The sequence below is a fragment of the Labrus bergylta genome, chromosome 17 (genome assembly GCF_963930695.1).
Source record: "Labrus bergylta chromosome 17, fLabBer1.1, whole genome shotgun sequence".
Classification (NCBI taxonomy): domain Eukaryota; kingdom Metazoa; phylum Chordata; class Actinopteri; order Labriformes; family Labridae; genus Labrus; species Labrus bergylta.
The window spans coordinates 17,076,597-17,093,216 of NC_089211.1; the positions used below are offsets into that span (position 1 = coordinate 17,076,597).

At 39.7% G+C, this 16,620-nt stretch overlaps 1 protein-coding gene and 1 long non-coding RNA gene across 2 annotated transcripts; both read left to right on the forward strand.

Moving 5' to 3' along the window:
* Window positions 1–73: 73 nt before the first annotated feature.
* Window positions 74–16,031, forward strand: ttc33 (tetratricopeptide repeat domain 33). Its single transcript, XM_020634669.3, has 5 exons — window positions 74–207; window positions 295–534; window positions 6,829–6,910; window positions 11,804–11,935; window positions 14,665–16,031. The coding sequence occupies exons 2-5, from the start codon at window positions 296–298 to the stop codon at window positions 15,037–15,039; spliced, it is 828 nt and encodes a 275-aa protein (XP_020490325.2). The 5' UTR covers window positions 74–207; window position 295; the 3' UTR covers window positions 15,040–16,031.
* Window positions 6,940–9,686, forward strand: LOC136183174 (uncharacterized). Its single transcript, XR_010669011.1, has 2 exons — window positions 6,940–8,595; window positions 9,400–9,686. It is a non-coding gene; the product is annotated as an uncharacterized lncRNA (long non-coding RNA).
* Window positions 16,032–16,620: the final 589 nt, after the last annotated feature.

Below are 16,620 nucleotides of genomic sequence, written 5' to 3' on the forward strand. Positions count from 1 at the left end.
TCTCAAGTCTAAATTAAAATAAATTAAAATGAAAAAAAAACCAAAAAAACGTTTCATGCTCATGACAAGACAACGTCAACATTTCAACTACTTCCGGGTCACCAAACATGGCGAACCAGTAACTTCTGTTAGCTTGTGTACATTTGCTCGCAAAAAAAAGCTAGTGTGTAAGTCTGTGCAGTACACCGACCTAATTAGCTAAGCTGCGTGAGTATCTCATTGTTACGTGATGCAAATGATTTAGCCGTGGTGTTTGTACATTTCTAACATCCGCGCTCTCTCTCGTTTCTGCAGGATGGCTTCGTTTGGCTGGAAGAGGAAAGTAGGCGAGAAGGTTTCAAAGTCGGTGGTGAAGACCTTCGAGGCTGAGGAAGAGAAGCAGAAGGCTGGAGATGTTGGACCGGGTCGGGATGAGGAGGAGGAGGTGGACTGGCTGCACGCCATCAAACGGCGGCGGGAGATCCTGCTGGAGGACTGTGCAGCCAAGAGCAAGAGGCTGAAGGATGAGGGTGCACTGCTCGCTGAGCAAGGCAGGTGAGGGATGCTGTTGTTGATGTGCGTGTTGTTGATGTGCGTGTTGTTGATGTGCGTGTTGTGTATGTGCGTGTTGTTGATGTGCATGTTGTGTATGTGCATGTTGTGTATGTGCGTGTTGTTGATGTGCATGTTGTGTATGTGCATGTTGTTGATGTGCATGTTGTTGATGTGCATGCTGTTGATGTGCATGTTGTGTATGTGCATGTTGTTGATGTGCATGTTGTTGATGTGCATGTTGTTGATGTGCATGTTGTGTATGTGCATGTTGTGTATGTGCGTGTTGTTGATGTGCATGTTGTTGATGTGCATGTTGTGTATGTGCATGTTGTGTATGTGCGTGTTGTTGATGTGCGTGTTGTTGATGTGCATGTTGTGTATGTGCATGTTGTTGATGTGCATGTTGTTGATGTGCATGTTGTGTATGTGCATGCTGTTGATGTGCGTGCTGTGTATGTGCGTGTTGTGTATGTGCGTGTTGTTGATGTGCGTGTTGTGTATGTGCGTGTTGTTGATGTGCATGTTGTTGATGTGCATGTTGTTCATGTGCATGTTGTGTATGTGCGTGTTGTTCATGTGCGTGTGCGTGTTGTTGATGTGCGTGTTGTTGATGTGCGTGTTGTTGATGTGCGTGTTGTGTATGTGCGTGTTGTTGATGTGCGTGTTGTTGATGTGCGTGTTGTGTATGTGCGTGTTGTTGATGTGCGTGTTGTTGATGTGCGTGTTGTTGATGTGCGTGTTGTGTATGTGCGTGTTGTTGATGTGCGTGTTGTTGATGTGCGTGTTGTGTATGTGCGTGTTGTTGATGTGCGTGTTGTTGATGTGCGTGTTGTGTATGTGCGTGTTGTTGATGTGCGTGTTGTTGATGTGCGTGTTGTGTATGTGCGTGTTGTTGATGTGCGTGTTGTTTATGTGCGTGTTGTTGATGTGCGTGTTGTTTATGTGCGTGTTGTTGATGTGCGTGTTGTTGATGTGCGTGTTGTTGATGTGCGTGTTGTTGATGTGCATGCTGAGTGCAAATCATTTGAAGCTGCCAGCAGAAATCCAGCAAACATCTTTGGTCAGTTTTGTAACTTCTGTTAATTGTAATGCACACAGACACACATCATAACGCCACATAGAGATGTTTGCTGCTGTGCGGGTGTCAGAAGTCTTTTTTTCTTGAATCTTTTTCTATCTAAAATTGAAGTTAGTTTTATTCTTTATCCATTAATACTTCCTCTCTTTGTGATGATGCTTTTTTTTTGGAGGGTACTGCATTGGATTATAGAAGAGTGGAACAGCGGAGTGAAATACTTCTAGTTTTTGCTTTGTATAGCTTTTATAGGATTTAAACTTCAATATCAAGGTACATGGAAAAAGTAAAACCTCTCCAAGAGAGGGCGCCAGTGCACAGCCCACTCCACACTCTCAAAAAGCTTTTCTCCTGCCTTGCTTGAAGAGAAAACTGTTAATACATGTGATATTGCAAAGGCAGAGAGCAAGTTTCGGCCAGCTGAGTTTGAGGTCGTCCCTGTACGTTTTTGTGCATTAGTGTTTAGTAAAAGACGTCTATATGTTTGGACTTGAAAAGCCAAAGAGCTGCATTCCTCCCAGAATGAGATCATTAAATAGATTTAAGAGCAATACATTGTATTTGGGCGATGGGAGAAGATGCCTTTTAGGCCTGTCAACTTGTATTTAATATTCAGGGTAAAAAAAATAAAATTATAGAGCTATTACTTTCAAACACAGAGTGATACATTACTCCTACAATCTCCTCTGGCACCCGTGATTTGTGGAGGGTTTATGTTAAGATGAATAATTGTAACCAGTGTTATTACTTGAGGGGATATTGCTATGCCTGTGTATTTGGAAAGACTTCTAGCTCCACTATTTTTGGACTATTACAAAAATCTCAGCTGCCTCAGAATGTATTTTCCTATTTCTAATAGTCACAGATGTAAGAAAAAAAATAGGCCTCCTTCCCAAACTGCTACCTGATATGCGCTTTACGGTAATTGACCTTTTCAGCCAAATAACCAGCACTTTGTGGACCCCGCTCCCACCAGTCCAAGAGAGGTTATGCTGTTCCCCTCGCTGCCTGTAATTGCGTTTGCAGGGGAAACTGGATTTTGCTGGGGAAATGATGTCTTTCAGTGTGCTGTGCGTAATGACTGTTCAGGGGTTTGAGATGGTGTCTGGTTGGGTCTGCCCGTCATTACCGTTACGTTTAGATGCTGCTGATGTCATTGGAAGAGCTCCTCTATGACCTCTTTGTGAGCTACATCTCGTCTTTAGTCACATCGTGGTGTACGTAAGGGTTTTCCAACTTCTTTTAGGTTAATAGATAGTGTTTGTTACGTAAGGTTGTAAGGTCTAGGTGTTTGTTCTGCCCTGTGAGTCTGCCTTCTCACTGTAAACAATAGAGTTATGGTGCAAGAAAGCCAAACAGGTAGACAGGTGTATAACCTGTTGTACCTCCTTAAGTCAATTGTTAGTGGATTTTGTTGTGGGTTTCTTTTAACCTGATTTAGCCTTTTGGAACGATACAGAAGAATATAAAATAATATGTAATCTTCATACAGACGCACGCTAAACCTATTCTGTTCAATCAGCCTTATGTTGCCATGCAGAGTCGAACATTAAGAAGGAAGGCAGACTAAACTGTCATTGTTGTTTATGCATGAATGGGCATGGTGACTATTTCTATTCATAAAGTGCACAGGTTGAATGGCTGTTTGACTGAGAATTGAGTGAGTTGAACAAACTAAAAGAAACATAATATACAAAGCAGATTGAATTAAACAAACGTCATGATATTTAGTAACAGAGGGGAAAGCGTTGACGCTTCATTTAGTGTGGAAGGTATCTAATTTCATAGAGAAAAGGAAACATAGTTTTTTAGGTGCCATGAAAATCTGAGCTGGAAATCACATATAAATAACATTAAAAGTGAAAATATCAAACATGATTGCTCTGTAACACAAATTAAAGGATTCATTAGATAATAAAGTATTGTACATTTTATATAACTCAACAAGTGTTCCATATACGGCCTACTGTGTTGAAGTGCTTGTAGAATATATACTTGTTCAATTTTCATTCTCTAAAAAAGAGCCATAAGAACCACCAGTAGATGTCGGTATAGAGATTCATCAAATCCCTTCTTCATTCAGATAAAGTTGCTGACATTTCATTAATTAATAGCAGTGTTCTGCAAATAATGTACAAAGGTCATGAGAAAAACTTTGCTGACCAACATGCAGAAAAGATCTGAAAAAAAGAGAAAGACATTTAAACCTGAAAGTAGCAGAGATCTTTAAGAAAAAATCAAATGAAATTCAGAACCAAATTATGGGGAACGTTGTGTTAACTGTGAAAAGATTTCAGATCGTGGAACAGTGTTAACAGAGAAACCAAAGAATCTCGATTAAAAATGATATATATACAAAAAAAGATTAAAGCCATTATGTTGAGGAAATGAGATGAAATGTGGTAATGTTCAGTTGAATTTATTTATTTTAGTTTAATTTGTACAATATTAAACATAAATGTTGACAATTGATGCATTGTACCAGAGTTAGCTTAGAGCTAGTTTACATCTGGAGTCCCTTGTCAGCTCAAAATTAAAACATCACACAGTAATAAAACATTGTGCATAAAAAAAAAAAAACTGTACATCAAACATAGCAGAGTATCCCAGAGCAGTACAACACACACACACACACACACACACACACACACACACACACACATATGCACGCACACATGAAAAATATTTAGGCCTTTAAACCTTTTTGAAAGCCATGAAGCAGCTACTTTCTCTGTACATTTGTCTTTTCAAACTTAAATGAAGAGTGTGCGACTTTTTGATCGAGCATGAAGCCAAAACTTGCTGTTTGGCAGCACCTCCAACCGCGATCTGCAGTTGCCTGTGGCTTGCATTGTTGTGTTAGCAGGCCATTGTTAGCCCTCTTTATTTAGCTCATAGATTAAGATTGCATGTTAATTTGCACAGACTGTCCGTGATCTTAAAAATTCTTACATGACATAGAGCTTTTGTATGCAAGGGGAAAAGTCGGCCTTCCTGTCCGTGTAAACACAGCTCCAACAACAACAACACAGCCAGCAGGACTCACGCTTCTCACTCATTGTGAACAGTCAAGACTCAGAGAGACATTTACACAGGATATACTTGATTTTTTCTATATTTATGTGTAAATTGTTGCACATTCTTCCTCGAAAGGATGATTTAAGGTTCTCATTTTTTCACTTAGACATTCACTTAAACCTGTCCAAAAAATGGCAAAAGACGATGCAAATGTTCCTTAGTCATCCTATAATTCCACATAAATAAAGGGCAGGTAGTTGCATAATTATGTCTCACTTAATGTTTTTAACAGCTGGTTGTTTTGGGAGATGTGGGAGGCAGTAAGTCCCATATCATCCAAATACACTGCATAGTTTACGAATTCAGTGTTTCCCCTCCCATTTTTTTTTTTAAAGATTTTTTGGGGGCTTTTTGTGCCTTTTTATTGTAGAGATATGATAGTGGATAGAGTCGTAAATCAGGGAAAGAAGTCATTTAAGGATACCTTTCCGATAGAAAAGGACAGCTGTCATTAAAAGTTACCCATGAACACCAAGATTCCTTCAAGTGTTTGTGTCAGCGTGTCCCCCCACCCCCCCCACCCCCCCCAACGCTGTAAACGTAGGGGAAACACTGTAATTTGTTTGGCTTCCAGCTGCCATGCTGAGTCAGTGTCTACAAACTATTTTAATTACAACAACAACTATTCTGTGTCCTCCCCGTCATCGCTCCCTCTTTTCTTTTCTTTGACTGACATAGATGTTAGAGTTTTGGTTCTCAAGCTTCCTTTGTTGTACTTGAGATTGCTTCATATCCTCACATGATTCTGTCCTTTTCTTAATCTGATGGTAAGGTTTCCACACTGCTCTGCTTCAATTTCCTCACTTCTCTCTTTGACTGATATGTAACTTCAGGTTATCGAAGTCTTGATCCAGGTTCCGTGTTTTCTAAACGACTAGTGTTAATGGCCTCATTGTGTTGCTTTAAATTTGTTCAGGATATCCTTCTCTATAAAGCCATAAAAGATTCAGACAGACAAACACATTGTCAAACCCGAGGTTTTAGCTCATAATCTTTCAGAGTATTTGTCCTGATCAGGCTATCAAAGGAAATTCTTGAGTCAATATTGACTTGAGGAGGAGTGGGTTACTGGAGTGAGCGTGCCCATATTAATCAGTCCTTCCCTTTCAGGAAAACAGAAGGACCCTGGTAAACAAATCTATGCAAAACGGATCGACAGGCTTTAGTGGTACCGGCTGCTTGAACGTAGTCCACAGTGGTGCTTCATGGGACTTCTGCTCACTGTTTATTTTTTTATTTTTTGCAAGACTGAAAAAGAGCTAATAGACAATTTCAGTCTTTCCAGCTCAGATTGACATTGAAGGTTTTTATGGCTCTGGGAACAGTTTGATTTGCAACCTCTTTGCAAGTCTCCTCAGTGAACCTACGTGTGTTTATTCAGCTCGTATTTTTTGTGCTGCCATGCTGTCAGATAGGTGGACAGGCTGCTGAAAGGCGTCAAGCAGCCAGTGTGGCACCATCTACTAGAAGAAATGTCTCTCATCTCAATGCTCAATGAATTGTGTTGAACACTTTTTATTTGAGTCAACAAACATACAAAGTAACTAAAATGTGCAAAAAAAATATGACAAGGTTAGTAAAGCTATAACTTGAATATAACTCAGTCACATTCTTAGCTTTTTGAGAAGTTGAATGAAAGAAGGGTTGGTAGGAGTTGTCCAAAACCACAGACTTCTCTATACTCAGAAAACAAGCTGAGAAACCAGCTCCACGTTATCTGCTGAGCAAACATGTGGCTCAGTATTAAGTTACATAAGGTATATGAAATCTCAGGGTGTAGACAATGGAACCGATCGTCCAATTACAGTGCGATATGTGATCATCTGTTTGAATCTGTCATGCTTTACCGCCGTGTTATCTAAAAAATTGAACATCAGCCAAAGCCAATATCAAGCTGTGTTGAAGTTGATGAAGTGCAACATGTCCGTGGAGGGTGTTGACAACTTGAAATAGTAGACAAACATTATGCATGATCAATAATTCACGTAAGGGGCTGGCTAAGAAGTTAATCACTGCACAGCTTCCCGGGTGTTCAGCGGTACCAGCTGCATTGTTTATGATGCAATTAACACTTTTTATGTGCTCGACAATCTGTTATCTGTTCTAGAATAAGTGTTTGAACCACTGTGTGTTTACTTTAGGCACTGGGAGGCCGTAAAGAAGTGGGACGATGCCATTCAGCTGACTCCAGACAACCCAGAACTCTATGAGATGAAGTCACAGGTATATTACAAGCTGTCATTAATACTTTTTTTAATAGTCTCACCATAATTATTACATACAAACCTTTCCCCCCTGAATACAGTTTTATAGTTTATATCTGCGATACCTTCCTTGATATGTTTTTTTTTTAAATGTCACATATTATGTAAAATACACTTAACCATGTTTTTTTTTTTACACTAGTATGTGTCCCTTGCCTGTCTACAAAAGTCCACCCTCAGTATTTTGCCTGCTTCACTTTTCAAAAAAATGTGTGCTCAAACAGACAGTTTGGAGATTTTCCCTTTGTGGCATCACAAAGGGCAGTAACCCCTCCCCCAGGTGGGTGACACTCCCACAGCTAGGTGTTACTTGTGCCCTCTGAGTCCGTCTTCTCACCGTAATCAGGCATGGAGTGAGAAAGCCTGAGGCACATCCCCTTCTAGAGAGGTCAGACACAGCTCATTTGCATTTAAAGCTACAGACACAGAAACAGCTTGTTTTGAGCAGGGCTGAAATAGAGGGATTTATAGGCATGATAAAATACAGGATCAGAGTGGGTACATAACTATACACTGCACAGACATGTTTTGGTGAGCTCATTGACTTATTTTACTTGTTGAAAAGGAGGATAATATGTGATCTTGAAAACCGGACAGCTGTGTTGGAAAATGGGACATCGACCCACCCTTTAAACAGAATGTGGTGTGTTTAAGTTTAATTTCTCTTAGACTTATTATTATCACCCTGTTTGTACTTTGAAATAGTAAATTTGTCTCCATACTGCCCTAAAAATCAAATTTCTTATCATGATTGACATATTCATTGTAGCTCCCACTGAAGCTCCCTAACTTTTATCTAACCAGGAAGTCATTTAAGATTAAAATCTCCTCTTTAAAGTAGCCCTGCAAAGAAGAGAAGACAGTAGAAGGCACGCATCACAGGAATGACACAAATAAATAATCGAGCGTTTCAAAACAAACAAAGCACAAGAGAAAAATGTGAGCCTCTGCTTTAAGCTGCAGTTCTCTGGGTAATGTGGTTGAATTGGCCTTTTAACCACATGGCAGATACACAGTATGTGATTGCTGTTTCCCAGAACATGACTGTCCAGACATGGCTAAAATGTGACGCACTTCAACAACTCTCTCATACAGAGTAGCTTTTCATCGGGGTAGAGAGATGTATACCAGGTGGTCCTTCATTCAGGATACCCAAGAACATAGTAGCCCAACACGTTCTGCGTCATGACAGTTAAAAGATAACGCGGCATATATTCTGTTCATATCTGTTGGTTTGGAAATTCTCCCGACCACCAGAACATTGTGTATGCACTTTCAGTACACTCTCACATATCTCTGCTTGTGTGGTATTTATCAGCCATCATCACCATAAAAAAAATCCCCTTTCAACTTCCACTGCTATGCTTTTAAGCTTTTAAAGTGATATCAGCACAATTACAACACCACTGAAAGTCTGTAGCTTTTATATTTTGACTCAGTGTGCTTCTTTGTTTCTCTTCCTCTTCCTTTAGGGTCGATATGTGTTTTTTGAGCCTTTTTCCCAACCTCTTATTCATCCATTATTTCTAAACTGTAGCTTCTTCTTTTCTCTTAGCAAATGCAGCTTTTGAAAAATGGTTCCCATAGATCTGTGAGAAAGTGGAGCAGCCAGAGGATGCAGACATACCTCCCTGTCAATTATTGGTCAGTCATTTACTACAACTAACCCAATAAAAAAAAAAAAAAAACTCTTCCCATAGCAGTAACCATTCATATCATGTGCAGCGTTGTAAGCCTAATATAATATCATCCATTATTGGATATTTGAGAAGGAAGTCATTATTGTCCGGGCCTGGAGAACACCACCGCAAAAAGCCATTTTTTTCCCTCCTTGCCATGATTTACTCGAAGCATGACATAAGCATAGGCTTCTGTTTTGACTTATTCAGCACCGATATGTTTGACTACGCATGGACATCACAGCTACTCCATTAGTGTCCACTACTGTGGCTGAAAATAAGCTGGCTCTCATCGTCGTATTCTCATTAGTGGCCCCAGATGACGAGGATGCTTACTCTGATGCTGGTCATTCACTTCCCCTCATTCTTCATACTTAACTCAATAAGTAGCGTACCTGATATTGTCTGTCTGTATGTGTCACGGGCAAAATGTAGTGTGCTGCGGGAGTAATTGGAACCATTTGTAAAGCTGTCATCACGTCTTTCTGACGATGTGATGGTTTTAGAACCTGCTGATAGTGGCAATTTATTCCTTTGGTTTATAGAAATGTGTTGCAAACTTGTGAGGTAAATTTTGTTCTTCTGTACATTTAGTGTTTCTCATAATATTCTATTTTTACACGCCTTTCCTTGAGGATTTTCTAGCTGGTGATCAAACAGGCTGAAATGAATACTGATGTCTATATAAGACCTACAAAAGCAAACAGGACCATCAGCAACTAAAGATTGATTATATTTATAAAGTTATTTCTCCTCTGCCATGGGGTAGGTGGTAAATAAGAAGACCAGGGGCGTGTCCAGACGTTTTTGACTGGGGTGGCCTTACTGACTTCTGCAGGGCTCGCCTAAAGTGTGATGTACACACACACACACACACACACACACACACACACACACACACACACACACACACATTAATATCAATTATTTACCTTTTCTAACTTCAGCAATAATATACTGTCTACCACAAATAACCATAAATTAACATAAATATCATCTTAGCCCAATTCATTAATGACACAAAAGGAAGATATAAGACTAAATTCACTATTTAAAGTTCTATTTAAAAAAACAAGCAAACTCCTGCACACAGCCTCAACTTACAAAAACACATTAATTGGCGATGTTTTGGTCCCGAAAAAAATGTCCATTTAGTTCATTGTATGCAAGAAAGTGTGCATTACTTTCCCATGCACCTGTTTTATGAATTAGATGTGCAAATTATTTATTTACAATTTAAAATACAAAAACTAAACTAAAAGCTGCCTTTTTACAGAAAAGCCAGAATATATATATTTTTTTTTTTTCATAAGTCCCACCTCTGACAATGCAAATAGCTAACCACCATTTAAGGATTTTTGGGGTCGTACCCGGGGTGGCCAACCAGACTTTAAGGGGGCCCCGAGCCACCCCCAAGCACCCCTCTGGACACACTCCTAAAGGAGACTAACTGCACACTGCAGAAAACAAAATTTTTTTTTTTTTACATTCCAAGGATTCGATATGTGTTGCACTTAGGACATGTGAAAAAAAAAAGGATGAGATGTTTTTTTCTGAAAACAGAATTTATGTATGTTTAGTACAAAATAGGTAAAGAGCTCGATCATCCTGCTTTGAATACAATGGGCACCAAACCAACACAAACTACACACTATCTGCTCCATTCATCTTTATAGTTATACAGCCCTTGTGGTGATTGAGTTCAGACTTTATATTGAGTATTAGTGGCCAATCGCTGGACGTGACAAAGTAACAAACACAGGCATCAAGACAATTATAAAACTCCTTCCCAGGTGTTGACTTGCTCTGAATTCAGTGCACCGCTATAATTTCTTCATGTAGAGCCGATGCTCTATCTTAATGTCTTGTTAAAGAGGCCACACAGAAACACACCATACAAGTGAGAGGCACTGTTCCATATTCATTTTAGTTGTGTGGTCAAACGTAGCTGTGCCTCAGGAGAAAATGTAAGAAAAAAAATGAATAAAAAATCAAAGAGCAAACTATAATATGATCTTTTATTCTAGCAGTGACGTAGACTTGCTTCACACAAACATAAACCTAAATGTGTGATCTGGTGACATTCACAGAAGCAGAGTTTTTTAAGGCTCTTATGTTGTACTTGTAGCAGCTAGACTCAGACTTTTAGAGACATAACAACCTTCCTGCACTGCCAATAATCAGCGAGCCAATGGTTAACAGTGTTGTGTTAATATAGTTAATGTGCAAATACAGAATGGTTCAAGCTTCCCCGACGGGTTTGAACTATTCCTTTTAAAACAGGATGTGTGTACTTCGACTTTGTGTCTGAATTAATGATGACTCATAAACTCTGTGTGGTCAGGGAAGGTTAAAGAGGTCAGTGCAAGTCTGTTTAATGTCAACATAGATAAGTAAATGATTACACAGTGATCTTGTGACTGTGCAATGTTCTGCACTGTACGGTTTGTTCATGTGTTGATGAATGAGTGACCCCAGCAGATGTTTTGACTAGATTGATCTAGTGATTAGTTTCTCAAGTCGTTGTTTGGTTTATGCGAAGAATTGAAAACAATGCTCATCACCGTAGTCTTGTTTTGTCCAAGAATAATCTGAGTATAATGAAATATGATGTCTCATTTGTTATATACACATAAGAGGTGATGGAAACGGGTGTGTTAGGGGGGCGACATAACAATCTGTCAAAGCAGCATGTAAGGACTGTTTTTAAAGGTGCTATATAACTAAAAGTATGATCGTTATATTCTTAATATTTCAGACACAAAGAATATGGTTCGCTCCTCCTGACTGCTGCAGTACTCGCACTAAGTGTTTTGGTCTGGTTTAGTTGGTAGCAGCAGCTTTAATCTTTTTTTTTTTTTAGGTCTAGACTTGAAGTATTAAAATCTGCTCACAAGCAAGTGTTGTGCACATAAAACCATAAAACCTATTGATTAACAATAGAAGTTGATCTTTCCCAGCAGAGAAATGAAACATGTCTGAAACACCGTCTGTGTAGACCAGCCTGAAGAACTGTCAAAGGGAACCAACACTACTCTTTCAGCGGGACATTTATCACATTATTAGAAGAAAAATCGTCCTTTTTTTTTGCGCACAATTTGTCAACAATGTGAACGACACATTTCCTAATAGAGCGATTTTAGAGTCTTGACCCACATCTCATTTCTCCACAGGTGCTGACCATTCTGCAGGAGGTGTTCCCAGCGGTGAAGGCCGCGGAGATGGCGGTGAAGCTCCGCCCCCTGTGGTGGGAGGGCTGGCAGACTCTGGGCCGCGCCCAACTCAACCTTGGAGAGGTGGAGCTGGTGAGTACGACTGGCAAGCCAAATTACGGCACAACCTGCTATCCAATACAGGCCTGTAAATAAACGAGTGAACCGTCACAGGAGGAGACAATAGAATCTGATAATCAAATTGTTTATTCTTTGCGGATGACTTCATGTTCGAGATGGCTGACACTGTGCTTCCTGTAGAGATTTAAACTGAATGTATTGCTTAAGTGGAGTCAAATGGGGGCCATTCTTCCAGTGCAAACACACAAAAAACATGCGTTGCATAACTGACACTAGCGTCTTGCTCAGTCAATCGCCAATGATCTTCATCCTGTTCACTTTTTGCAATGAGCTTAACTTCATATTTATCATTTGCTTTGTCCTCGTTTTTGAAGGTGTGAAAAGGGGTGACAGTTATTAATGTTTACTACTTTTTGAGAAGTACCTTTCTCTAAGAAGAAGTTCCTCTTTCAAAGCACGCCCAGACGCCTCCGGCTTGCAAGATTGCTTAAAATTGCCCCAGATCATGCCAGGACCTGTGGCTGTATGAAACCTGTAGCTCATAGTTATTATATGCTATTGGCCCATTTGGAGACAAGCAAGCAAAAAAAGGGGGATGAACTTTAAAAAAAAAAAAAAAAAAAAAACCTTCAGCTAATGGCACCGCTTGTCTCTCCATGAGTGACAGACCTGTCTTGCGGCACAAAAACAACAATGGGAAGTGTTGAAAGTCGGTCGGGCACAAACTAAAACCAAATATAGACACACCTCTTTGTATAATGAATCTATTGGGAAGGAAGAGAGGGAGGAAAAAAACGCAAAACTATTTTTAGCGAGACTTGTTGTGTCAAGTTAAGGAGCTTTGTGTGCATCAACTTGTTTGAGTAAAGCCTGTTTGTGCAAATGTGAGTGCAGATTTCCTATTTTCTCCCTCATGAACCCTCTTTTCTTTCGTTTCTATGCCTCACTCTCTCCTTATGAAGAAAGGACTTACATTACACAAACACATTTTTCAGATCTTGTTTTACTTTTGTATTATTTTGAGTGTTTTAAAGACACAAGACGTAGACCTCTGCAGCATGGCAGCTCGGTTGCCATTAATCTTCCCATTATTATCATTAACGTCTCTTTTTTGGCTGTAGTTTTCCACGAGAAGCCGGTTTATCTGCCGGCTGTGGCATTTTTCCCTTTGAAGGATTGCTTTCAAAATAAAGAAGGAGTCGGTGAGACTCAAGATGAAACTTGATATACTGCGTTGGATTCAGACGGTTTCATTTCATGAAAGAAGCCTTACAATGAACCTGGCAGGCTTTTCTTTTTTCAGGCGAACTCCACAGTGCAGGTTATTTAAGAACAGGTTGTAATCAATATTCGGATGTGACATTACCATGAAGAGCCTGATAAGAAAGCTCATAGAAACCATTTTCCGATTAAGATATACCCGTTTAATTATACACTGATCCGATTCCCTTTAAATGGACCACACACCAAACTACCCATTGAGAATCATCTTATTCTTGTTGGGAGCAAGATGAAATTGTTCAGCTTGTGCTGGGAAACCTGAGCTTGAGTATGTTCTTCTGCTCATTAAATGCTCGATGTTTGGTGAATCAGTGGCACTTCTCCGTCTTGTCTTTTTACCACACTTCCGACCAACATTAGATCCAATTTTCATAACAGGTGTGGCTCTGTCTGACTGGAAACAGGTGCAACTGAAAGGTGAGCTTCACTCATAAGCATGTGATCTCATCAGAGATGTGCCATGCACAAAAGAGATGACAGATGTAGTCGTACTCTAAACATTTCATCTTTCATTTCCAGTCAGACTTTTAGTGGAGCGGTTACAATTACAATAAAGCTTTGCTGCCTTTTCCCACCTCGGCCTGTTTCAAACAGAGTGTACAACATATATGCAACATAAATTGAATGTCCATCCTTTATCTTCACCGCTTTTCCTGTTCGGATGGGGGGCATTGTGCCCATCTATCATTGGCCGAGAGGCGGGGTTACACCCTGGACTGTTTTCGCCAGTCAGTCACAGGACTGACATGTAGAGACAGACAACCAGGCACACTCAACATCAAATTTAGAGTCACCAATTGACCTAACATGCTGCATGTCTTTGGACGGTGGGAGGAAGCCAGAGAACCCTGAGAGAACCCAGGCATGCACAGGGTGAAAAACTTTCATGATGATGGTTAGCGCTCCAGATGGTTCAAGTGTACACTTGCAATGCAATTGTGTTCATTTCAACATGTTTTTTTTTACCAAGTGGGTACTGCAAGATAACTAGAGAAATATATTTGGTTTTAGGTTTAGTGGTCACATTTTGGTATACAAAATTGCTTCAATAAATTTAACATAAGGCCGACATAAGCCATAAGCCCAGTCACTTCCTCCCAGTGACGCACTTAGCTTTTTCATTTAAAAGTATTGAATAAATTGTTTTGGTGAATCCATAGCTGGAGACAGATTTATTTTTACCATTTCCCTGGCAGCAAATGGGAACAGGCTGAGGGTGACATCAGCATCCATGAAGAGCTGCCGACTGCCTGTATTTCTGTTTAATAGAACAATAATTTCCTATTGATCTACCACTTCACAGTCAGCTCAGAGATATTGATGTCTTTTTAATGAAACCATAAATTTGGATGCAGTACAGCCCCAAGAATGCCAAGGTTTAGCAAAAAAAATAAATCTTTTCGTTTCTCATACCCAACCCTGGACGCTCTGGTTTTAATCGTGCTCTACTGTCCCTGTAGGCTGTTAAGTCCTTCCAGGTTGCAATCCACCTGTGTCCATCAGAGCCAACGCTGTGGCAGGAAGACCTGGCCTGGGCATGGAGGTTACAGAAGCAGCACTTAGCAACGAAGGAGAAACTGCGTCAAGAGGAGGAGACCAAACAGCAGATCCTTCATGCCCCTGAGCTTGAGCAGGACTTCGACTTTGAGTCAGATGAGGTTCTGGCTGCGTGTGAGGCTGTTGCTGAGCGACAGACACGTTATGAGGAGCTGAAGCGGACCGCCGTGGTCATAGACTCTGAGGGAAATATAAAAAATGTTCTTGCCGGAGAAGGGGGATCTGAGGACCCAGAGACCCCCACAGAGGAACAGTTTGTCAAAGCGAGAGGACTTTGAACTGGTCTTGGATTTGTATGGATTGTGTTGATTACACTTTTCAAGTCTGGATTGTGTTACTTTAGAAACCACCAAGGATTAAAAACAATCACATCCAGAAGCAGACATGAGAACTGAAGCAAAACATGTGATTTGAGTGCAACTGAATAAAAGACTATTTAGTTTCAATAACTTTTTTTGTGTTTTCCCATCCTTTATAAAAATCAATTACTTTAATGACATTATTTGGATGAATTTTGAGAACAGACTTTACCAATCGGGATGATACTCGAGCAAAACCAGCCAGATCATATGATGAATCCATTCTGGGTTTTAAAGTTTAGCACATAAATCACATGAAATGCTCACAGATGGCGGATACAAAAGAAAACACGCTGTGATATTTAAGCTATAGAGTGCTTTTTGTTTTTCTTTTGAACAACACAACAGTAGTTTAACCTCATTATGTCCAAAACAGTCAAATGTGTATCAACCAATAATACAAAAGGTCTTGCTGGATTTGAAGACAAAGGCGTAGACACGCTGCTGGGTCTTTGTAGTAACCACATATGGTTGCTCTTTAGATACTTTTAAGTTTGCTTCATCCATCTTGCGAAGGGATAATGATGAATTGCATTGCATCAAAAAATGCTAACTGCAACTGTGCTTCAAAAAAAAAAAAAAAAGACACTCTGTAGGATCTGACCTGTATTTAACATTTGGAAATAGTCGACATGTTGTGACTAGATGAGGTCTTCATCAGGGCCATTTGTCAGCAGTGACATGTTGAGTTGCAATAATCAGTTGAGCGGAGGGTTCATACCTTAAATGTTCGAGCCAATTGGTTTAAAATAAAATAAAAAAAGAATCTAAAGGGAATTGGAAGAGGGAAAATGTGTCTAAAGAGGGAAACAAACCTACAATAAATATATATATATATTTTTATGAATGTAACCAATGTAGTTATCCCTTTTCAAGGTGAATTAAATAAAAAAAATGTGCTGGTGATTGTTTTTTCTCGTGATTTAGTGTTTGTGTAATATTTTGCATATTTGTGTGTGTGTGTGTGTGTACTGTCCTTTATTTTAATGGAAATATACATGATGTAATTTCATGTATTTTATGTCCTTTATTACAGGACACTACAAAGACATAAGTACTATACTATATGTGTATTTCTTTTTTGCAGCATTGGTATAATGTCAATGTGATGGGATACAGACTAGAGAGTCATTTTCTTACTCACTTCTCAAGCATCACTGTAAGTGGGTCTAAGCTTTGTGGACCGCATCAAGATGGAATTCTGTTTCTATAAATGGGCCACAGAAAGTCCCAGGATCATGTAGGATCTGGGTCAGTTATGAAGACTTGAATGCGGACATAAATTGTATGTATTTCTGTTATTAGTCGGCACTTTCCTAGGACGCCATGTAAATATGATACTGTGGTTAGGGATCTTAAGTAAATATGGGAAAAAAAAAAAAAGAAAGAGCACAGCATTTTTTCTAATGGCCCGTTTTCTTTGTAGTATTTACAAGTACCAGCTGATTTTAAATGTGGTCGACGTGTCGAAGACAAAGAGAACAAGTGTCTTACAAATAG

Bases quoted from the DNA above. Each gene is read 5' to 3' on its own strand.
- ttc33 (XM_020634669.3), top strand. From the start codon at position 296: ATGGCTTCGTTTGGCTGGAAGAGGAAAGTAGGCGAGAAGGTTTCAAAG. The intron at 6,911-11,803 runs GTATATTACAAG...ATTTCTCCACAG, and splicing joins TCTATGAGATGAAGTCACAG to GTGCTGACCATTCTGCAGGA. The intron at 11,936-14,664 runs GTGAGTACGACT...CTGTCCCTGTAG, and splicing joins ACCTTGGAGAGGTGGAGCTG to GCTGTTAAGTCCTTCCAGGT.